This window comes from Neolamprologus brichardi, chromosome 13 (assembly GCF_056152115.1).
Source record: "Neolamprologus brichardi isolate AB-2024 chromosome 13, ASM5615211v1, whole genome shotgun sequence".
NCBI classification, from domain to species: domain Eukaryota; kingdom Metazoa; phylum Chordata; class Actinopteri; order Cichliformes; family Cichlidae; genus Neolamprologus; species Neolamprologus brichardi.
This window is the reverse complement of record NC_142116.1, coordinates 33,389,687-33,415,035: the sequence shown is the minus strand read 5'-3', so window position 1 is coordinate 33,415,035 and position 25,349 is coordinate 33,389,687. Positions and strand designations below refer to the sequence as shown.

General features: G+C 41.1%; 1 protein-coding gene across 1 annotated transcript in view; it reads right to left on the bottom strand.

Moving 5' to 3' along the window:
* The window catches only part of LOC148100110 (uncharacterized), a 58,694-nt gene extending 38,052 nt beyond the window's left edge, over positions 1-20,642 (bottom strand). Inside the window, exons 1-7 of the mRNA XM_087849801.1 lie at positions 20,487-20,642; positions 11,756-11,802; positions 11,066-11,604; positions 10,932-10,981; positions 10,665-10,696; positions 10,042-10,106; positions 9,681-9,730 (exon numbers count right to left, since the gene is read on the bottom strand). Of these exons, the coding sequence (XP_087705927.1) occupies positions 9,681-9,730; positions 10,042-10,106; positions 10,665-10,696; positions 10,932-10,981; positions 11,066-11,604; positions 11,756-11,802; positions 20,487-20,542 (839 nt within the window). The 5' untranslated portion in view covers positions 20,543-20,642. The remainder of the gene's footprint in view (positions 1-9,680; positions 9,731-10,041; positions 10,107-10,664; positions 10,697-10,931; positions 10,982-11,065; positions 11,605-11,755; positions 11,803-20,486) is intronic.
* Positions 20,643-25,349: the final 4,707 nt, after the last annotated feature.

Genomic DNA, 25,349 nt, shown 5'->3' with positions numbered 1-25,349 from the left:
GTCAACTAGTATGCAGTGTAAAATTTGTCAATATCTGACAAGTACGCCAACCACAGGGACAACAGCAGCCAGGGAAGCAGGGAAGATGCAGCTGATTGACCCGGAAGTTATACGGGGTTCATTCCCGCCACAATAAAGGGACTGGCGGAAGTGGGGACAGATGTTACCGTGGTTACACATATTTTATAAGAAGTAAATTTCTGATAAAAGTGGTAATAAACACGGTAACCAATAGAAATTTTAATTTCCTGTTATAAAAAAAAATACTGCTCTGAGCTTGGTTTTCCACCAGCAGGTGTGAACATCTACAGTCTTTAAGCTCTGGTAACGATTTAAAAATACAAGCATTAAATAACATAACATTAAACACTAAATTAGTTTGATGGTGTGGACTGCAGCAGCTCAGTGTTAATCAGCTGATGGTGATGGAAGCAGATGAGCGTTTTTCATCATGGTTGTTGGTGATGTGTTGGAGCCGACTCTTTGAAGTGAACGATGCGAGCCGGCTCCTTATTGGGAGCCGTGGGTTGTTTTTCTTTCTCTCACCCTCTCTCTCTCACACTTTTTTCCGCTTCACTCGGCACGCGAGCCTTGTGGTTTGCGCTGGGAAGAGGGGGGGAGGGGCGCTAGTTACACTCGCAGTAGCACAGGAACAGAGCGGGAGGGAGAGAGAGAGAGTAAGAGAGCCAGGGACAAAAACGTCACATAAGAAAGGTATAGTAATCATCCAAAACTATTTTCAGTTGCGGATGATAAAGGATTAGCTTATTCATGCAGGCCCATATGACAGAGAATGTGCATCTTCTTTTTGTTTTCATATTTTAATTTATATTTAATTGTGTTGTGGTTTGCAGTGTTTTGTGTTGTTTCACTTTAAATTTGTTTAAAAGGAAAAAGCTGAAAATTTAAACAGTTAAAAGTTGAAATGTGAATAGTTGGTTTTTGTGTTATATGATTTATTTATTATATTTTATGTGGAGTGAATAAATAAAAGTATATTTACGGTGCCCGCTAGAGACAAAGCACGTACAAACTCCGAAGCATGTACAAACTCCAAAACACGTAAAAACTCTGAAGCATGTATAGACTCCGAAGCACGTACAAAACACAACAGAAGTGCTCCAGGATGCTAGGCGCAGTGTTGAGCTTTTGTTACCTAGTGGCTACAAAAGCCAGGAAGTACCAACAACCGGATTTGGTGTGTGGTAATAAAAGGTAAATGAACATTTTTTGGAATTATTTGAATATATATGAGTGCTTGTGTATAAATACACAAAGAATCCACATATACTTTCAATTGTGTAATTTAAGTGATCTAGGTAGCTCTTTTTTGGAAGTTCAGTTAACGCTAGAAATGGGTTTTGGAGTTTGTACGTGCTTTTTTGGAGTTTCTACGTGCTTTGTCTCTAGGGTCTACCATATATATTTATATATAAAAACATATATAAATAAAACCACAGGGTTTTTTTTTTACATTAGTAATTACTTTTGTGCATAATTTTATATTGTTGTTAATAATAAATTAATTAAAGCAACAAAACAACCTGAAGAGAAGGTTGGGAGCCGAAAGGGCCGGTTCTCTAAAAAGAGCCAGAAATCCCATCACTAGTTGTGTAATATGCTGGTATTGATATGATCAAAAATGAACTGAGTTGTTTCCTATTCTATAGAAATTGTACATCTAATTAATAACAAGGCTTTCTGCTGATGTTATTAATTAAAAATTTATTGTTTTATTTTTAAGCAACAACTTTTTCCTTCATTACCACGAAGGAAAACAGTCTGTGTGTGTCCGAGTTCAGTGGTTTTTGTGTCACAGGGCTTATAATATGTATAAAAATCTGGCCAGGAACCATCACATCACACTGCTATCATATTTTTCTGTTGCTATCATGTTTCTTTTCTGAGTTGTTGTTACTTTTATGACAGATGTAACGAGAAATCTTCCAGAAAGTTAAATTTTTTATTCTAATCAAACATTTGATTCTGATAACAGATAAAGATTCTTTTTAATTTTGTTCTATGATAGTTTATACAAATATTGGCCAATTTCTATGTATTTTAACCCTTTAGCCCCCAAAAAGCGACAGGTTTTTCCAAACATGTCTTGTCAAAACTGAGCTCTACCAGGGGCCCAACACGCCTGGACTTTTAGAAAAAAAAAGAGATGTCCGAAAATAAACCACAGGGTCAAATACTTGATTTTATCCAGTGTTTTAGAGTTATTAATTCAAATTGACTAATTTAAATATTTTATTCATGTACATTTTTATTGCCTTTTTCAGTAAAAACGGCAATGTTTTAATTTCTTTTTTTTTTCTGTCATTAATCCCTGATTACACTCATATAGTATACAGTAGAGGAAAAAAACTACCCTAACCCTTCACCATATTGTCTAGTCTTTATGTGTGAAGTAGTAGTAATACTGAAAAAAGGGACAAAAGCACACACACTCACAGCGGATTTTGTGACACTTTTAAAGCTAAAACAATATATAATTCCGGTTATCCTGCATAAAATTATTGGGGATAAAGGGTTAAGGAACCGCAATTAATTTTTTTAGTTTAGCTTATGTTTACTACCATATTTTTTTTTTTATCACCACACAGTAAACATTAAGTAATATGTAAAGCGTCCATTTGTCCTCCATTCTTGGTCCATTATCTTAAGCTTAGGCTGCAGCCCCCCGCAACCCAATCTGGTACTAAGTAGAGAGGCCCAGACTTCGCTCTCTCCAGGCACTTGGCCCAGCTCCTCCGGGGGAATCCCAGGGCATTCCCAGGCCAGCCGAAAAACATAGTCCCTCCAGCATGTCCTGGGTGTTATGGGTCTCTTCCTGGTGGGACGTGCCCAAAACACCTCACCAGAGAGACATCCTAACCAGATGCCAGTATCTAATCTGTCCTTTTTGTATGTTCCCCTTAGGTTTCCATGGTAGCATATACAGGGGGAACAAGTGTAGACGATGCCACAAGAAGGATGATGAAATTCCTCATATCACCTGAGCTAGCTGTGGAGTACAACATGCTTGGCCGACATGGGAAAAAAAGTTCAGAGATTTGCGTCTTTTTAATGTTGTGTATTGTAAGTTAGTTTCACTTGAGACATTTGAACTTTAGAAAACTAAACGTTTTTAATAAAGTGTTTGAAAGTGTAACTGAGATTGGTTATCATGCAATTTGTATATATTTTTTGAGGCAAGAAAGTGAAATAAACATTGTTCTTTGCAAATCATCACCAAATGAAGTAAGCTAAGATTAACTTTACTTTGGCTTGCCCATTTTCTTCGTCATTTGCAGAGGCACTGAAGAAGAATTATTTACCATCAAAAGTCAACTTGCAAGAAGCAGGGAAGGCTCTGTCCAAGTGGTTCACTGGAGCTAAAGACAGAGGAGGACTGAGGGCTGCAAAAGGTACAAAATAGACTTACGGCTCTGTAAAAAAACAAAAAAAGAAACCCTGCTGATTCAAGATAAGCTTTTGAGTTTTCCATCTGACTTTTCCCCCATGTTGTTACAGTTCCAAATATCTGAAGAATTTTGATGTAGTTTGACATTTCTAGTTTTTTTTAAAGTTTACACACTTTGGAATACAGTTACGTAAAATCACAGTTGTTGGACAAAATAAATGTGAAAAATGTTGTTTTGTGTACCCTCGTGATTTTTGAAATGGTTTTATTCATATTTCACCAGCCTTAATATATTTGGTGTCTTTGTGTCACAGAATCCGTATTGGCCATCTGATAAATTGATTTTGTGACTGTTTTACTACATGGGGCCCACCCAGTGCCAGAAATTAGCCAATTCAAACTAGAAGTAAGATGCAACTACAGAACTTACCAATATAGATTTTACCAATACAACACCGAGATGGGCTTATAAAATGGGGACAGTATGGAACCCGCAGACAATCCCACTTAAAACCCACTTTTTAGCCTTTGTGGTACCCGCATGGTACCCACAAAAAACTTGAAAGATGGGGCCTAGGTGGGTTTCAGTGTACTTTACCTAGTTGGGGCCCATTTAGTTCCCAGATTTTACCAATATAACACCAAAATGGGCTTATAAAATGGGGCCATTACGGAACCCGTGGACAAACCCACTTAAAGCCCACTTTTTAGCCTTTGTGGTACCCACATGGTACTCACAAAAAGCTTGAAAGATGGGGCCCGGGTGGGTTTCAGTGTACTTTACCTAGTTGGAGCCCATTTAGTTCCCAGATTTTACCAATATAACACCGAGATGGGCTTATAAAATGGGGACAGTATGGAACCCGCAGACAATCCCACTTAAAACCCACTTTTTAGCCTTTGTGGTACCCGCATGGTACCCACAAAAAACTTGAAAGATGGGGCCTAGGTGGGTTTCTGTGTACTTTGCCCAGTTGGGGCCCATTTAGTTCCCAAATTTTCCTAACATAACACCTATATGGGCATTTAACATGGGAACCCGCGGACAATCCTATATAGGGCTCCTGACTACGGCAGCTGCAATGCTCCGACAATCCATCAAGCGGTGCGGCTTCGTAGCTTACCAAAGTCATACTAAAACATTTTTTGACAGATTTTTGAGCACCATGTACTACATAAAATCGGTTCGAGGTCAGTAAGCAGAAGCCAGAATTCATACATAAGGCGCACTAGATTATAAGGTGCACTAATGATTTTTGAGAAAATTAAAGGACCCTAACCCTAACCCTTCTCAGCCGGAAAAGGGTGGAGTGCCCACTCCGGGTCGGGGATGAGTTCCTGCCCCAAGTGGAGGAGTTCAAGTATCTCGGGGTCTTGTTCGCGAGTGATGGGAGAAGGGAGCTGGAGATCGACAGACGGATTGGGGCTGCAGCTGCAGTAATGCAGACGCTGCACCGGTCCGTCGTGGTGAAGAGGGAGCTGAGTGTAAAAGCGAAGCTCTCAATTTACCGGTCAATCTACGTCCCTACCCTCACCTATGGCCACGAGATGTGGGTAGTGACCGAAAGAACGAGATCGCGGATACAAGCGGCGGAAATGAGCTTCCTCCGAAGGGTGGCTGGCCTCTCCCTTAGAGATAGGGTGAGAAGTTCGGCCATCCGGGAGGGGCTCAGCGTAGAGCCGCTGCTGCTCAACATCGAAAGGAGCCAGCTGAGGTGGTTTGGGCATCTGACAAGGATGCCCCCTGGGCGCCTCCTGGGTGAGGTGTTCCAGGCATGTCCCACCGGGAGGAGGCCCCAGGGCAGACCCAGGACACGCTGGAGAGATTATATCTCTCGGCTGGCCTGGGAACGCCTTGGTGTTCCCCCGGATAAGCTGGAGGAGGTGGCTGGGGAGAGGGAGATCTGGGCCTCTTTGCTTAGGCTGCTGCCCCCGCGACCCGGCCTCGCATAAAGCGGATGAAAATGGATGGATGGATGGAAAGGATTTATGTGCACCTTACAGTGCAGAAAATACAATATATATACCTGTGTACACTAGATAGGTAATCATAATTACTCACATAAATTGTGTGTAATCATATATACTCATATATACTATGCATACTCACAAAGAAGTGCTTATATAGTGGAGTCACTGTGTTAAGCATTTAGCTTGCATGTTTAAATCACATGCCCCAAATATTTAGGTTAAATATATCTACCATTGTATTAATGCAGTGGTTCCCAAACTTTTTTTGCTCGGCCTCCCTTTGTTTTACAAGTAAAATCCCCCCCCCCCTCCACCCACGCACAAACACATTCTCCAACCACACACACCCATATTTTGCTCCATTGCGATTTCACACCTCACCTACTAACTCTACGCTACGTCCACACCTACACGGGTATTTTTGAAAAGCAGCTGTTTTTGTCCAGCTGTTTTGTAAACGGCGTTTTGAATCACAGAAAACGGAGGTTTTTTAAAACTCCTTTTTTGCATTTACGTGTGGACGAGGAATTCAGAGTTTGTCACGCAACGTCAAAGGTATGTGCCTTTTTTCACGTTACGCTGTGTGCCACATTATTGTTTACATGAGATTAATTGCAGAATGGCAGATAGAGACAAAATACTGTTAATCTGACTATCTTCAGGTTTTACACGCTAACTGTGTGTGTATATACACACACAGTTACTGTCCCTCCATCTAGAAAGGCCGAGGCGTCATGGTGTGATTACTTTACGTGTAGTTGTTGTTTTCCTGTGTAATAATATTCAACATTTCTATCAATACATTTTTCAAAAAATGCCTCTCTGTGAAACCAAAGGGCAGATATGCTTCACCATATTTTCTAGTCTTTGGCTTAGAATGAAGTTGGTTTAGAAACATATTCAACTATGCTTCATCTCCTGCTTTGCGTTTGTGTAGGCACCCTATGCTAGCAGTGTCCAAGCGTTTTGTTTTTTTTTATTCCCCTTTTCATACTGCGGGCCCAACATTTTGGGAAGCTCTGTATTAATGAAAGATTTGTGCCACTTGTTGTATGAACACGTTGATTAATGCTATTTAAAACTGTAACAATGAGGATCAGTAAGAAACCTTTGATAGCGTTATGGCCAATTGTGACTAGTCCAACAAAGGGTTAATTCAGTTTGGCACTGCTAAGTATATGCATAGGACCTCTTTTCTGTTTGCAGCTGCCTTTAACTGGGCAGCAGAATCATGCAGCTGTTCGGGTGGCTGTAAAACAAATTCCTACGGTCCTTTAAGTGGCTGTAAAACAGAAGCATACAGCTCTCTGAATGACTGTAACGCAAAAGCAGGCAGCTCTTTAAATGACGGTAAAGGAAAGGCAGGAAGCCCTTTAAAGGGCTGTAATGCAGACGTGTACAGCCCTTTCAATGTTTCTATAAGCAAATAAATCTGTCCTTTGCAGGCCATGTACCTGGGATTCTGGTTATCGCCACAAACGCCAGAAGGCGAAGATGGTGCAGAGTTGTATCATAAGTGGAAGATGGAAAGAAAAAACAAATGATGAAAGGGTACCCGATGGCAGGAGGAGGGGTCACTGATCCTATATAAGAGGAGGGTTGATATGCCCCAGTGCTGCTTCTTTCCTGTTTTTGTGTGTGTTTTCGGTTTGTGCTTTAAGGCTTTACACCCTGGGGTTACTTCAGTTTTCATTTGCTTTGCTTTCTATGTGTTATTTCTGCTATCAATGTACTGTTCTACTGTATAACAATGTTATATAAACTATGTTCTGAGAATTCTACTGTTTTCCAGAGAATCATTATGAGTGATTTGATTTGAATTGGATCTGAAAAGCTGGACCTCCACAGCATTAGTGGGATAAGGTTATCATATTGGCTTAAAAAATGGCAACCAAAGGTGGTGTGGATCGGTGAAATGATGTCTTGTTCACTCTTGGTATACAGCTTGATGTCATCCATGTAGCTGATGATGATTGCTCTGTTCCATAGTCGGTATCCGTGGCCAGTCTTGGCAATGATCTCCTTGAGGGGGTTCAGGCCTATGCAGAACACCAGTGGGGACAGAGCATCTTCTTGGTAGGATCCTGCACTTGATACTGACTTGTGCTATTGGCTTGAAGTTGGCTTCTACTGTTGCACGCCACATCCCTATTGAGTTCCTGATGAAGGCTCTTAGGGTCCTTGTTAATCTTGTATAGTTCTAGACATTCCAGGATCCAGGTGTGGGGCATTGAGTCATAGGCCTTCTTGTAATCAATCCAGGCAGTGCACAGGTTGTTTGGCCTAGTCTTGCAGTCTCAGGTGACTGCTCTGTCTACCAGTAGCTGGTGTTTTGCACCTCTGGTCTTTTTGGCAATCCCTTTCTGTGCCCGGCTCATGTATTAACTAATAAAAAAGTTACATCCAGATGAACAGAATCAACCTTTGGGGTTATACGACACACTATACTGATGATCAGGAAACCACAAGAACAACACTGGTTATCATCTAGCTAAGTTAATCCAGCATTCCCACGACACATTCACAAGAAAGAGGTGAAGTTGGCAGCACATGAACAATAACAAAGGGTGTTTCATGCATCATATGACTTTGGCAAAAACAAACAATATTTTGATGAGTACCGTCTCAACCAGAGATGTTATTAAAATTGTGAAAAAGTCTGTAAAGAATATAAAAAATATAGCAGTAACATACGACGCTGCTGTTAAAAAGATGAGATGGATATTGCAGAAAATCTTTTAGCTAATTTGTTGATATGGCAGAAACAATAAATCAATGCATACATGCATTATCCTTCTAAAAAAACATAAAAGGTAAAATTTATTAAGTTATCATGGGGGAATTTGGACTAATTGCAAAAGTCAATTTAAGATGACTACTAGCTTTTTAAATCTGTTAAAAACATCACAGATTCACAGATTGCTCAGCAGAGAAAGACTGAGGAAGAAACATTCTTTATATACAACAATTTTTAATCAACTGTCCTTTATTTGCATTTCATGCTGCTGCATGATTTTTATCATGTGACTCTGGCACTGGCACTGAACCCACATGCCTTTCATTGGATACTTATGAGATATTTAAGTGTCAGTGGGGATGCCTCACAATCAGACAATGTATGGAATCCTGGCGGCTATCCTGCCTGTTGTTTTTAACCATCTTTCATCAGGAGTTCAGGATTTGTTGTCCACATGTAGTACAGATGTTCCTGTACACTACCCCATCCCATTGATTATGAGTCTCAGTGTATGCTGTCCCAGTCTCCATCTAAATTCTGCTAGTGTGTGCTGGATAATCTCCAGGGCACTTTTAAACAACTTGGGCCCTGTCGGCTATGGTAGACTAGTGCCTCTATGGATTTTGTGCTTAGGGACTGTGGTGCCATGATCAGAGCCCCTGTGATGGCTTTTTTGCATTTGTGTTTTGACATCAGTGGCATTTATCTTCTGCTTCCAACAGCTCATTATTCCAGCTGCGTATCTGATGACCAGTAGGGCATATCTATTGATGGCTTAGACCTCAGTCCTACCATTCAGCTGTCTGTAACTGTCTTACTTTCTGGAGGTATTTGGCTGTGGCTGACCTTGCTGCATCTTTATCATAGTTTGTATTAGCCTGTGGTATACTTAAATACTTGTAGCTGCCCTGTAAATCTCTATTCTTCAGTCTGGATCACCTTTGCTGCCTTTGCATCGATTTGGCCACACATATCCAGTCTGAATGAAAACCTGATGTCCTCACTGTAGATCCAGGAGAGGTGGATCAGTTAGTCAATGTCTCAGTCACTCCTAGCTTGCAGCTATATACTATCCATTTACAGGAGGTGGTTATTATTTCTATTTCATATTTTTAAATGTTTTAATTTAAGAGATTATGACTTTACTGTCCCAGTTTTCTGCATGCTTGTTGCATTATATTTATTTCCTTTTGTACTTTATCCCATTTCCAACCTGCATGTGAAATTTTTTTGCAATCAGCAGTACGTCTTCATCATCATTATTCTGAATATCATTTCCCAAAGTTTGCAGGATTTTATCCTTTATCCTCAAGAAGTGAGATAAAGGACAAAATGTAATCCCCCCAACATCCTCTCTCATTTTTCAGTTCTGTAGGTGATTTCATCAGATCAATAAACTGGTTAGTCTCCCACACTTTAACACAAAACATGAGAGGCCACATCTAAAGCTTTAACTACAACAGAAGAAAAGTGCGACGACAGGAGGGGGAAGATGTAGTTCACCACATGGACACAAGCTGTAACAAACATATACATGAAGACTTAAATGTTTTTAAAGATTACCTGTAGCAGATATATGCAGATTCACTGTAGACTTCAGGTGTGAAAATTGACTGAAAACAGCAACATTACAGGTTTTAGGACAAATACCTGAACATTATTTGGAGAAAAACTTGTGTTGTGCAGTTTGTTAATCATCTGTACAATAAGTAGAAAAAAGGGTAAACAACTGTCCAAAAATTATATTTTACTATGAATGAGAACAAAACCTGAATGCATTCTGATAACACAAAGCTTTCATGTACAGTGATGAATGAGTTCATGTGCTGACAGTTTGTTGTACAAGGGTTAAGAAAAAGTATCAATGTACAACAGAGGCTTGTTAAATCTATGCTTGAGAGTCTTCAAATATCTGAAAGCTCACCATGATCATCTTTGTGTTGTCCTCCGACAAACCAGGCTGCGTGTCTGGTTTTACACCGGAAACACCTAATGAAAAGATCGGCAACAGATGATATGAAGAATTTGGCATTTTAAAGATTTAAGATCACTTTGCAGATCACAGCTACAGGATGTTTGAGTGCTTTCCTCCATATGATGTGTGCTCATAGTTCTGGGGATTGGTCCAAATAAATAACGTGATTCAAATTCTGATTCACTCCCCTTCAAGGTTTTCATGATCTGCACACGAGGGGTGTATATTTTAGTGTTTCAGAGCTTTTTCCCTTGATTTCCTGTTTCAGAGCCAATTTTAAGAGGATTTGTTAGTCTGCTATAACCCGAAAACCCTCTCTGAAACTGGGCAGCTCACAAAAAAACAAAAAACAATCATGATAGATAAATAAAAGTATAGAAGTGTGTGATAGGGTGTAATGTCCACTCACAGATGTGGTTACATGTTTTCTGTTTTTACAAAGCTTCAACTACAATGTAATAATACATTTGACAGTAATGTATTATTACTGTTTAGACCAGATTAACACTGGTCCATTTTAAGATCAGATTTTGTTCTTGATTGATGGATGGGAGGACAGTTTGAGTACTCACAGGAAGCTTTACTCATCTTGAACTCATCAACCCTGCAGGAACAAAAAACAGTATTTTCAAAGTAAATATTTAAGTCTATTCTGACTAAAGGGAACATTAATTGAGTTTGTGTCTGTAGATCCATTTTGTAGGTTAGTCTGCTACCTTGTACATCACTCAAAAAGTACTTCATTTCTATCTTAAAAATAACTGACATTTTATCTGAAGTAAATTATCACATCATTTGTTACTTCAGGTTCAGTTTTTTGGATTTAATAAGTTGGCTACCGGGATGAAGGACTTTCAGCCTCACTCGTCATCTGTGTTCTTCTGGCATCCTGAAGTGAACAGGAAAAATATTACCAAGAAATTCCACACAGCTGATGGGTTTCTGTGACAGAAAGAGACTGCTGATACTCAACTGGATCGAGAGACACTGAGGAACCATGGAACCAGACATAAAACCCAGGATAAAGAGGTTCAGTGAATGTGGTGTTGAAGGTGTGGAGGTGGATCAGAGTGTCAGAGAAGACTCTGTAGAAGGACAGAGTGCCAGCAGGGCAGTCCACATACACTGCTACTCTGTTAGAGACAGAGGAGCAGGAGGAGGAGATGGATGTTTGTCTGTTATTATGTCTGACAGAATGAGGACCATCATCAGAGCAGTCCAGACTCCAGGACTGATCATTGTGTCCAAATCTACTGTCACCACTGCCTCTTTTCCTTCCGATTCTTCTGTAACTCACTGATATCTCAACATATCCTCTCCACTCGACCTCCCAGTAACAACGACCAGTCAGACCATTTCTACACAGCAGCTGAAGAGACCAAAACTCATCAAATCTGTCTGGATGATCAGGATATGACTGAAGCTCATTCACAAAGATCACCTTTGTGTTGTTTTCAGACAGTTTGAGTCTTCTGTTTACTGTGTTTGTGTCGATTGCGAGTTGACAGGAATCTGATGGAGAGAACAAACACAATCCAGCTGCAGTTATTGATCCATCATCTGTTCATGGATTGACACTTTGATGATGATTCCTGACATCAGAGATGTGAATGAGTGATGTGTGCTGCTTTGTTTTCATGAATCACATTAAAAACACACTTACACTTCCCCAGACCTGGTCTCAACCATTGGACTCCAGCAGGCCCCACACTGAAAGGAGGAAGGAGGTCAGACCAGCACAGTCTCTTTCAGCATGCACACATGGACATTACATCATTCTCATACACATACTGTTAGACACAATATTTTCACAAATACACTTCAATCTATACATGTATCAAACTGCTGATGATTTTAACTGATCCTGGATCTGTCAGTGGACCACTGTATTGAACAAAATATGACTGATTCAATCTGTGACCTTCATTATCTTTATATTGGTTTTATATATTTGGTTTAGCTGGAAAGGACTTCTCCTCCCTGCCTTTGCTGCCAGCTGTCTTTCTCCTCTTGGTGTCAGTGTGGTTACTCTACATGACCTCTGAGTGAGTGCAGTGTTGTTTTCTTGTGTTTTAATGCCAACTGAAACCTGTTCATGTTCTGATATAAACGCAGATTTCTCCACATGCACACAGAGAAATTTCTGTCAAACAAATATTGGATATTTATTTTTGAATATTTCATGTTGAAACTATTAGGGGATCAGTGTATTTCCTCAGCAACCACTCTGATCCTCATTTTATTGCACTGAATTGTTCTGCTGTCAGCTGACATCACTGAGAGTCACCTGTCAGTCTCCTTCTGTCCTCTGAAAGTCTGAAAATTCCAGTCTGAGTTATTGCCACATTTTATATATATATATATATATATATATATATATATATATATATATATATATATATATATACATATACATATATATATATATATATATATATATATATATACAGGGCTCTCAAAATCGCTAGCCCGACGTCCCGGGGCTAGCGATTTTTCCAGTCGGGCTACCAAGACCTATCTCTGCCCTGCCCGTCGGGCTATCATAGGAAGGAAAATTATATGTCAATGCTTTTGCATTCTTTCGGAAATGTAGCTGGGTAATTATGTCATTGGCATCAGTGAGCCACAGTCAATATGTGACATATTGAAATCGCGTTTGAATTTGAGCTTGGTTTTTGCTTTCACTTTGCAACTGAGTATAGAACTGTGTATAGAGAGCGACAGTACTGATTGGTGAGTGACGATAATTTGCGCACCAATTCCTCTGACATAGTCTTATCAATCGTTAGCTTACTATGCAAACATGACAAGTGAAATCTCCCGCAGCAAGCTTAAACATGTGAGAGGTTGATCGCGCAGAGAATCGCTGAGTGTTGTGTGAGTGCGTGTGTAAAAGCAGCAGGATATATATTTTAGTTCTGCTGAGCCAAATAAGACAGGTCAGGGTGAAGAAGGGACAGCCAAAGAAAAGCCCACCACAAAACGGAAAAGTTATGACAAATCAGACTATAAGGCAAAAAGAAAGTGCAGCTTTATGGTTTCATGGACAAAAGAATATCTGTGGCTGCAATATGACAAGCTAAATAACCAGGTGCACATTTGCTGTCAAAATAAAAAACGTGCACAAGATAAGAAGTTGCAATGCGTGTTTGCGTCCATAAGATTTTCTGGAGGAGGACAGACATTTGTTTAGAACTCTTAAAGATGTCGAAGAAGCTCTTTTAAGCAATTACTTTGGTGTTCCTCCACCTCCAAAGAAATGTCAGAAGGAGTCCGAACCACAAAAGAAGCGCGTATTCTCAGAAAAGTGGTTGCAGGAGGTGAGCTAGCTTCAGACAAATGATGAACGCACAGAGATTTGGTGCAGAATGTGCCGTGAAAATCCCACTCTAGCGGACAAAACAGTGCCTTTTATATGGACGCAAACGCGCGTTGCAACTTCTTATCTGGAGCGCGTCTTTTATTTTGACAGCGAATGCGCACCTGCGGACCACTTATGTGCACCCGTGTAAATAACATAATGTTCTGCCGGGTGTGTTGTTGGTTTTCCCTCGATTTCTGAGTCGACAAGCGCCTTTGTTACTGGGACCAGTAATTTTAAAAAAGGCCCCCATTAGAAACCATGAGAAATGCAAGAAATGCATTATTGCTCAGTCTGCAATATCTTTCCCGGAACAAGCACCAATTGCAAATAACATACTAAAAATAAACCTGAAAAATCTGTTTAGAACAGCGTGCTATGTTGCAAAGATTGAACTACCACTGGCACAATTTAGCAGTCTTTGCAAACTTCAAAAAGCAAATGTCCTAGATCTTGGTTCCACTTGCCTCTTACCCGTGACTTCAGTAGAAATTTCAAATTCAGGATCTGACACAGACTAATTCATGTTCTACACAGTTCTTACAAGTTCATAGAAATTTCTGTTCAGTAGTATTTGAGTTGATGATTGTAATTTTTATACAATGTTGTAATTTGTTTTTCAACAATTTTTTTGATTAATGTTTTGTTTCCTTTACAATATTATACTTTGATGTATAATATTGTAAAGGACACAAAACAGGAAGCAAAACATCAATCAAAAATTGCTCTCTATTTTATTCGGGCTACTTAAATTTATTTTGGGCTTCCAAAAACTGAAGAGTCCCTGCCCGAAGGGCTACCAGGGATTTTTAAATTTTGCGAGCCCTGATATATATATATATATATATATATATAGATAGATAGATAGATAGATATAGATAAATATAGTGGTTAGACGACACGCATTTGGAGCAGAGGATTGCAAGTTCGATTCCCGCCTGGGGCATCTTTATCCAGTAAGGGTCCTAAGGCTAGACCCCCTATGCTAAGCAAGCCTACCGCAGACATGAGCAAGACAGATAAATATGAAGGTATGCCGGCTCGGACGTCGCCCGGATCAACAAGGTCCGCGTCAGGTGTTGAGGAACCAGGGCACCCTGACGAGAAGTGGGCTACTGGAACAAGAAGGCATCGGTGGGCAAGAGACGAAAACAGGGCGTTGTTGGAATGCTACTACGCAAGTAACCCTGGCGGAAGGGGTTATATGAATAGGATGAGGGACCTATGGATTCTTCGATACCCAACATCCACAATGACGGCGAAACAACTAGTAGCTCAGTGTTCCAACATTCGAAAGAAGGGACTGCGCTCACAGCTAGAGATTGACGAAGTACAACATAAATGCTACGGCAAGGGGGAGCAAGGACGCCAGGTCAGGGGGGAGATATCATCACCCCCACACGAGATTGGGTACCAAGCTCCAAGTGCGATAGGAGGAGGATCGTTGAGTGCGAGAGGAACTGACCTGAAGGATCATGGCCAAGCTTGAAACCTGGACCCCCCCCAAGATTACGTGAAGTACCCTCAGGAGGTCTGCTAGATGATGTTAAATCAGCACTACGGACGATAACTACAGCCACGATTACCGACACTAACAAGCTGATCTACAATACAGCAGCAGTGATCAGTGAGATGCTTGGCTACAAGTTGAACAGCCACATGGGGCAGTACCCTCCATGGAGAAGGAGGCTAGAGGCTAAGATCAAGATAGCACGGAGGGAGCTTAGCCAACTATCGGAGTTGCAGAAAGGCGCGATGAGGAAGGTGCCTAAGAAGTACAGGAAGCTGTCCATACCTGAGGCCTTGGAAACTGCCAAGCAACGACTCACAGCCTTGGCCAGTCGCTTGAGGAGGTACACCAGAGAGATAGAAGGCAGGAGAATAAACCAGCTGTTCTTAACAATATGAGAACAGCACCACCAAGGCTGGAGACAGAACAATACTGGAAGAGCATATGGGAGAAGGACGCAACCCATAACGGCAATGCTCAGTGGCTAGTGGATCTGAGGGCAGACCACAATGACCTCCCCGAACAGGGTCCAGTAACCATCACAGTGGCAGATATCCAAGAAAGGGTCTCCAGTATGAAGAGTTGGACAGCACCAGGTCGTGACATGGTTCACGCCTACTGGCTGAAGAAGCTGACTGCACTCGACAAGCACCTGGCAGCACAAATGAACCAGCTGCTAGTTGACGAGAGACACCCGGAATGGCTAACCGAAGGCTGGACAGTCCTGATCCTCAAGGACCCCCAGAAGGGACCGGTCCCCTCCAACTACCGACCAATAACCTGCCTCAGCACCACATGGAAGCTCCTGTCAGGCATCATAGTGGCTAAGATGAACAGGCACATGGGTCAATACATGAGCGGGGCACAGAAAGGGATGGGCAAGAATACCAGAGATGCAAAACACCAGCTACTGGCAGACCAAACAGTCAGCCGAGACTGCAGGACCAGACTGACCAACCTGTGCACTGCCTGGATTGATTACAAGAAGGCTTATGACTCAATGCCCCACACCTGGATCCTGGAATGTTTAGAACTATACAAGATTAACAAGGACCCTAAGAGCCTTCATCAGGAACTCAATGGGAATGTGGCGGACAACACTAGAGGCCAACCTCAAGCCCATAGCACAAGTCACCATCAAGTGCGGGATATACCAAGGAGATGCTCTGTCCCCACTGCTGTTCTGCATAGGCCTTAACCCCTTCAGTGAGATAATTGACAAGACTGGCTACGGATACTGACTACGGAATGGAACAGTTGTCAGCCACCTCCTGTACATGGATGACATCAAGCTGTATGCCAAGAGTGAACGAGACATTGATTCACTGATCCACACCACCAGGATATACAGCAATGACATCAGAATGTCGTTCGGGCTGGAGAAGTTTAGTCGGATGGTAACAAAGAGAGGGAAGGTAGTCAGAACGGAGGGGATCAAACTACCAGAAAGCAACATTGCAGACATAGAGGACAGTTACAAGTACCTGGGGATCCCGCAGGTGAATGGGAACCATGAAGAGGCCGCTAGTAAAGCTGCAACCAATAAGTACCTGCAGAGGGTCAGGAAAGTCCTGAGGAAGCTGAAAGGTAAGAACAAGATCCGGGCTATCAACACCTACGCCCTGCCCATGATCACGTACCCTGCTGGAGTAATAGGCTGGCCAAAGGAGGAGATAGAAGCCACTGACATAAAGACAAGAAAGTTCCTTACCATGCATGGAGGGTTTCACCCCAAGTCCAGCATCCTGAGGCTGTACGCCAAGCGGAAGGAAGGGGGCCGGGGACTGGTGAGTGTCAGCACCACAGTCCAGGATGAGACAAGGAACATCCACGAATACATCACAAAGATGGCCCCAACTGACAGCGTGCTCAGTGAATACCTCTTACTTTTGCAAGCCACAATATATATATATATATATTGTGGCTTGCAAAAGTATTCAGCCCCCATGTTTGCAATCATGTATGATTTTCATTCCACTTCTCATGTGTACACCACTTTGTATTGGTCTTTCACGTGGAATTCCAATAAAATTGATTCATGTTTGTGGCTGTAATGTGACAAAATGTGGAAAAGTTCAAGGTGTCTGAATACTTTTGCAAGCCACTGTATATATATATATATACACACACACACACACATACACAGTCCTGATCAAAAGTTCAGGATAACCATCTGAAAAATGGCAAAGAATCGTATTTTGCACGGTTGGATCTTAACAAAGTCCAAGAGCTTCAGCATGCAACAAGAAGAAATGGGAGTGAGACAAAAACAATTTTTGACAATGCAATTAATTGAAAACAGCGCTTAAACTGAAACTGGCTGTTTTACAGCTTATGAAAACTGTAAGACCATATGCTTTTAAAAAACTTGTTTAGTGTGTGTTGATCTTTTCTGCAAACTCCCGCTTTGCCTCTTTAAGTTCAAACTTCCTTTCATATCAAAAATCCGTGAAAGAGTACTTGTCAAACAGCTAACAGATGATCTGCAGAGGAATGGCTTATCTGAAGAGTTTCAGTCAGGTTTCAGAGCTCATCACAGCACAGATACAGCTTTAGTGAAGGTTACAAATGATCTTCTTATGGCCTCTGACAGTGGACTCATCTCTGTGCTTGTCCTGCTAGACGTCAGTGCAGCTTTTGATACTGTTGACCATAATATTCTATTAGAGTGATTAGAACATACTGTAGGTATTACAGGTACTGTACTGCAGTGGTTTGTATCATATCTATCTAATAGACTCCAATTTGTGTATGTAAATGGAGAGTCCTCTTCACACACTAAGGTCAATTATGGTTTTATACAGGGTTCATTTCAGAGAACTTTTTTCAAATAGTGTTAGGACCGACCAATTCGGTTTACATTATACATGATTCCCTTAGGCAGGATCATCAGAAGGCATAGCATACATTTTCAGTTAATCCAACATTCTGCAGCAAGATTACTGACAAGGACTACAATGCATTCCAAATTATTATGCAAATGATATTTTTCTCTTTTTTTTCCTAAATAGTCAATTCACCATATAGATTATTTATGCTGAGTGAGAGCCAGCCAGTGGACCTATCGCAGATAAATTTGTGTTCTCTAATCACTGTAATAGAATATTATAGTTGACAGTCAAAGGAGCTTGCAAAGAAAAGCATCTGGACTTATTTAAGTTGCTTGAAGACATTTCACCTCTCATCCGAGAAGGTTCTTCAGTTCTAAGGTTTGTTCCTCTGTGGGGGGATACTCCTACTAGGTTTAAATCTGGGACTCCCCACCATTTGACCTTAGAACTGAAGAAGCTTCTCGGATGAGAGGTGAAACGTCTTCAAGCAACGAAGTCCAGATGCTTTTCTTTGCAAGCTCCTTTGACTGTCAACTATAATATTCTATTAGAGTGATTAGAGCACACAAATTTATCTGCGATAGGTCCACTGGATGGCTCTCACTCAGGATAAATAATCTAACATTTAGGCTTAAATTCAACTCTTGTTTTTCTCCCAAAAAAAGAAAAAAGACTTTTCTCTCTTTTCTTAAACAACACGGATGCCAAACCTGCCAACCTGACCCTACTCGCCCAGACCCCTGTAACCAGCTACAGGGCTTCCGCGACGCCAGCGCAAGTCACATGAATGCATCTTTGTAAGGTTAAGCCAGCACCCGCTAACCCCTTGGAAGAGAGATTCCGTCTCAGCTCCGGCGGATTTTGGGGCTACACCTTCAGCCTAAGAGAGAGCGAGGTCTATTTCTACCAACTAAAAGCAGGTGAAAGTTTTGGCCCTCTAACACCTCGGATTGCCTTTACATCGTCTGACTGGGACTGGGGAGGGTTGTCTTCGGGCTCTCGGAAAAGAGCTCGGCAGACAGGATCGCCCAAAGTTGCGGGTGGCTGGGTGAGTTCCTACCTTGAGGGGATAACCGCGGCGGAGTGTCTGCAAGCATAGCAGCCAGATCTGGTGGTGGGCTGGCCGGAGGTGGTGTAGCCAGATGCGCCGGAGGGCTCAGCGGCGGAGTAGAATCAGCAGAAGGCTCGAAGAATGCATGAGCCACAGCAGCAGAGGCTCTGAAACTCTCCTCTGTGAGCATTGTTGGGGGGTGGTGTGGAGAAGAACTGAGCGCTGCAATTTTTAAAAGGACTGGCAGAGGAGGAGGCAGGGTAAGGGGCCGGATAGGCTCAAAACAGCCAAGTCAGATGATGTAAAGGCAATCCGAGGTGTTCGAGGGCCAAAACTTTCACCTGCTTTTAGTTGGTAGAAATAGACCTCGCTCTCTCTGAGGCTGAAGGCGTAGCCCCAAAATCCGTCGGAGCTGAGACAGAATCTCAGGGGTTAGCGGGTGTTGGCTTAACCCTACAAAGATGCATTCATGGGACTTGTGCTGGCGTCGCGGAAGCCCTGTAGCTGGTTACAGGGGTCTGGGCGAGCAGGGTCAGGTTGGCAGGTCTGGCATCCGTGTTGTTTAAGAAAAGAGAGAAAAGTCTTTTTTCTTTTTTTGGGAGGAAAAAAAAAAGCCTAAATGTCAATTTTTTATCCTGAGTGAGACCCAGCCAGTGAACCTATCGCAGAGAAGGTAAATCAGACCTGTAGCCGATTGGCTATCCAGGCTGCCGCATGAGCCGCCCATTTGATATGTGATTGGCAGCGGAGAAGTTAGGCATGCCTCGGAGGAGGAGTTGGTCTCGGATGCAAAGTTTCCAAAATAGGCAAAAATCATTTGGGGAGCTGAGACGGAGCGAGTAAGACGGATAATTTAGGCTGTGAGCTGGATGTGAAAAGAGGGGTCCTGTGTAGAAAAGACTAAGGGTTTTTCAGAGACCTGTTAACTTATTCTAAGGTTTTGGGGATAGAGGGGAGTCCCTTTCGGGGTTAGGAGTGGTGTGAGTTCGGACGAAGACGGAGGGTTTTTTCAGGGGATTTCCCTGTTAACTTATTCTAAGGTTTTGGGGATAGAGGGGAGATGCGGGGATTTCTTGTGTGTGTGTGTGGGGGTGGGGATCTTGATTCTACATCTCCTTGTTCGGATTAAACAAGCACAAATAAATGTAAATAAAGTTTTGCACCGTGGCATGCAGCCTGTATGTCTCGCCATACTGAACACTACAAAAGTCAAGTTTAACTAAACACATTAGTAAGGTTTAACAGATTTTTCACACACATACACACACACACACACGCATGGGCCCAGACACAGGCGCGCATGCCCTGGACCAGAATAGATGGCATTTATGGCAATAAAAAGTAAAAACTTTTAAAATGTAAAACTAAAGTAACAGTCTTAAAAGTAAAACTGAGAAAATGAGAAAAATTCTATTGATGATAAATTGGGTATTTTTAATAATCAATTATTTTTTTTAAATTAATGAGGGATGAAATATGACAATTTTATTAATATAATAATTTTGTTAATATGATAATTTTATGGTCGCCATCGCTTTTATTACTTCCTATGACCATAAATCATTTGTTGGGGCCATAAATCACAAATCACTTGGCTTGACATAAGGGGTATGATATATCTCTCTGACATTCTCTCCATACCTGAGAATGCCCAGTCTCCAGCTTGGATCCTTCAGTCCAGCCAACAGCAGCTTCATTCCTGAGTCACCTGGATGATTGTAGCTCAGGTCCAGCTCACTCAGATGGGAGGGGTTGGAGCTCAGAGCTGAGGCCAGAGAAGTAGAGCCTTCTTCTGTGATCAGACAGCCTGACAGACTGCAGACATACAAAACAACAATACATCTGTACACAATGATTTTCTCAAATACAGTAACATTTATCCATTTCCATCCATTCAATTTGTCAAGTGACAATTCCCAACGGTCAACAACAGTCATCTCAAGCTGTTCAACATATTTAACCCCTTAAGACCTACCATAGCACCAAGTCCGCCAGAGCTTACTTTATATTTCTACATGCTGTATTGTCATTTCTTGGAGCATTTCAAGTTGCTATACATCAATATAACTGTTATGGCCCAAATTATAATAATATGTATGCATTAAGTCCATTGTAACTACATAAATTGCAAAAAAGTGCAATAAACTACACTACTGTTTTTTTTTTGTTTTTTACATATATTTCAGTTTAGAGAAATTTAAGAGGTTTATCCCTCAAAACTTAAAATACAAAAATGTTGCAAAAAACAGTTTACAACAACAGGAAATTTATTTTGAGTGTCTTCATAGTTTTATTTTTGAGATACACCAATTTTTATATACTGCAGAAAAAACAAAAATAAATCCTATAATGCAAATTTGCAAAGAAAACAGCATGTGTATCAAAATAAACTATTTTCAGCAGTGCAATTTGAGTTCTAACCATCCTGGAAAGTATTCAGAAAAGCATGAAATCAAACATGACTTTTAAAAACACCAATATAGGCTTATAAGGCCTATAAATAAAAAACTACATTTCCCGAGAAAATGACGTCTTTTCCGGTTTCGGGCAGGTAATGGTGGACATGTGATAGTTTGCGCTGATGTCTATTTCAATGTAGGAAGTGTTATGAACAGCTGATCGGATCGGCAAAGCGTGTTTCTGGAATATTATGTTTTTGTTCCTGCAAGCGCTTTTTATGCAACTTTTGCAAATCTATATGTGGAAGGAAACCGTGACCTAGGACAAGCTGATGGCATAAGATGTAACTACAACTCCTCCGGTTTCATATGCAAAAAAAATTATTGCGGTAGCTTACGTGGATCCGGTTCCACAGGGTTTTAAAAATAGTTACGCAAAACGGAGCGTGCCCGCTCTGATTGGCTTTGGTGGGTTAAACAGCTTAGATATTAGAGAGAAAGACCCAACCATCAGACAATCCACTGTGAGCAGCACTTGGTGATGGTGGAAAGGAAGTACTAACTTAACAGAAAGAGCCTACCAATGAAAACAGGCTCCACGAGGACAATCTACCATGACTGGTTGCAGGTTGAGGGGAAAGAGAAGAGATGGGCTCAGAGAAACAAGAACAAAACACAAACTAAGGAGAGAGAAGACAAAAGTTAAGGACATGCAGTAGTGACATATAAAAGCATCAGGAGTGAAAAGAGGGGAGTGGAGAAGAAAGCAGAGCATCATGGGAAGTCCACCAACAGCCTGAGCCTATAGCAGCATAACTAAGGGATGGTTCAGGGTCAGCTGATCCAGTTCGAACTATAAGCTTTATCAAAAAGGAAAGTTTGAAGCTGATCTTCAAAGTAGAGAGGGTGTCTGTCTCCTGAACTCAAACTGGGAGCTGGTTCCACACCAAGTTCAACATAACCAGGCTTTCTTTGCTGCTTTGACAACACCTAAAATCCCAATCAGAGATGAGTATCATCAAAGTGATGATCATTTCTCTGTTAACCCAGGCTTTCTGCTTCAGGATCTGTGCACACTCACATAACAAGGAACACTTTAAACATAATTTCACTCATTTCACTAAATGGATGGACTGAGCATTGCCTATAGATGAACTGCTGCTAGAGATCATAGAGAACATAAATACAACAGTCAAATTCAAAACTTTAGATGGGAATATGAGCTTAATGATGTAGACAATCATTAACCTGCTGAATTCAAGAACATCAAGAATGCAGTGAGTGGTAAAATAAAGATTTAAACTCAGTGTGCTCAGTGTTACAGTCTATTCCTAACATTTTCCTAACATAATAGCTGCACATTAGAGCTCTAAAACTGTAACTTTCACATATTTAAACACATGTTACATGTACATTTAGCTCTGACACTTGCCCAAAGTCCAACAAAAGCAACATGGAGATCACATCAGTTTGTCTTCAGACCAAATGTCTGTGTAGTCACACTGTGTTTCACAGTTTGTGTCACAGTGGTGTGTGGTGATGGAGATGATGATGCTGAAGATGTGAATCCAGGAGCAGTAAGTGTAAGCAGTCAGAATACATCATCATCCACAAAGAAAGCCAGCCTGAATGTCTGACATTCTTGTTATAAAGACACGGTCGCAGCTCGGGGCTGCAGTTAGCTGGTTTGCTAGTTAGATGTTTTGCTAGCTACCTGGGGGCTAACTCACATTCGATGCTAACCTGTCTAAACTGTGTGTGTGTGTGTGCGTAAACATTTGTTTTCAGGAAAATATTTTATCTTCATTACTAAAATGTTCTGTAAATCACTTTTGATATATGAACAAACAGCCCTGTTTCAGATTACAGCCAGAAGGAAGGTTTTGTGGATGGAAGTGAATAGAATAGAATAGAATTCAACTTTATTGCCATTGCACATGTCACAGGTACAAGGCAACGAAATGCTGCTCACATAAAGATTTTTGACTCAGAGAATCAGATTAGATATTTTATTGCAATTAAAAAACAAAAAGTGAACACATATCAGGAATAACCTCAGAATCTTTACATTTGATGCAATTTCTATGAAGTTACTGGGTTTTTTTGTTGTTGATTTGTTATATCAATCAGGTTTTAAATAATTATCAGTTGCAGAAATTTAACTCTCACCTGAGAGATTCTATTACACAGTGTGGACTCTTCACTCCAACAGATAGAAGCTTCAATCCTGAATTCTGCAGGTCAGAGTTACTCAGGTCCAGCTCTCTCAGACTAGAAGACTGGGAGCCGAGGACTAAGGACAGAGCTTCATAGCCTCTCTCTGAGAACTTACAATGACTCAGTCTGAAAAATGAAAGATAAACATTAAAACAATAACTTTTGTTGAAGTGCAGTGATGGTGCACTGAAGGGTTATTACAGTGCATCCCCGGCTCCTCCTGTCTCAAGAAAAACAGATCCATCACAGGTGACACCTTGCTCCCTGCCCAGCACCAGTTTGACCCGCTCCTCTCTGGTTGCCCCATTAGGTCAATCAGGTCCAACACTTCCAGCCTCATAAACAGCCTCCCCTGGGACATTCAGACTGTTAACAAACACTATCCCATTCCCATCCACCTGAGCCATGGTCTGAGTATCCCTCATCACTTAGGCCACTCACAGAATAAATCTATTCAGACCAAGTTCTTTGCAAAACTTTCAAGCACTTTCTTGTCCAGTATGTGCCTTTCCTATTGTTTTGTATAGTTCCCTCTTGATTGTATATATTTCTCATGTTTGCTTTTTATTCCCCCTGTCTTACTATTTATTATTAATTTATTCTTTTCTTGCACAGTTGGTGTGGAGCACCCATGATTCTGCCGTATATGTACAAGGACAACAAAAAGGTCTATTCTGTTCATTTCTTCTAGTGTAATATATTCATATTAGTCAGTTGACAAACAAATCACATCACTTGAACTGACCTCAGAGTATTCAGTCTACAGTGTGGACTCCTCAGTCCAGCAGAAAGAAGGTTCGCGCCTACATCCTGCACGTTGTTGTTACTCAGGTTCAGCTCTCTCAGACTAGAGGATCCCGAGCTGAGAACTGAGGACAGAGCTTCAAAACTTTTATCTGAGAGGTTACAGAGACTCATTCTGGGGGAAGAGAACATTTTCAAGAATTGGAAAGAGGTTAGAAATGTTAGCTAATGCAGTTAGCTGACCTTCTGCTGATTTGAGAGTTTTAACTGATTACATATGTTAACTGAAAAAGAACTCTGAATAGTTCTTCATCTGACCTGAGAGCTTCCAGTGTACACTGTGGACTCTCCACTGTAGCGGACAGATGCTTTACTCCTGAATCCTGCACATTGTTGATACTCAGGTCCAGTTCTCTAAGACTAGATGATGGGGAGATGAGAATTGAAGACAGAGCTTCATAGCCTCTCTCTGAAAGATCAGGAACACTCACCCTGAAAAAAAAAATGTTTGTGATTAAATTAAATCACTTCATATGTTGAACCTTTACAGGAAAAACAAATTTCAATGTGGTTACTATTAATGGTTAACTAAAAAACTTTTAATTTACAAAGGGAAAGAAAATGAAAGGCCAATGACACAACAAAGATACTTTTAAATGGAAACCGGACATATACATCACATACTGAAATTTCCAGCAGCTTTTCATAGTTCATGTGGCTTACAGTGGGATGCAAAATTTTGGGCAACCTTGTTAATAGTCATTATTTTCCTGTATAAATCGTTGGTTGTTACAATAAAAAATGTCAGTTAAATATATCATATAGGAGACACACACAGTAATATTTGAGAAGTGAAATGAAGTTTATTGGATTTCCAGAAAGTGTGCAATAATTGTTTCAACAAAATCAGGCAGGTGCATACATTTGGGCACCACAAAAAGAATGAAATCAATATTTAGTAGATCCGCCTTTTGCAGAAATTACAGCCTCTAAACGCTACCTGTGGCTTCCAATGAGAGTCCTGATTGTGGTTGAAGGTATTTTGGACCATTCCCCTTTACAAAACATCTCAAGTTCATTCAGGTTTGGTGGCTTCCGAGCATGGACACCTCTCTTTAACTCACACCAAAGATTTTCAATAATA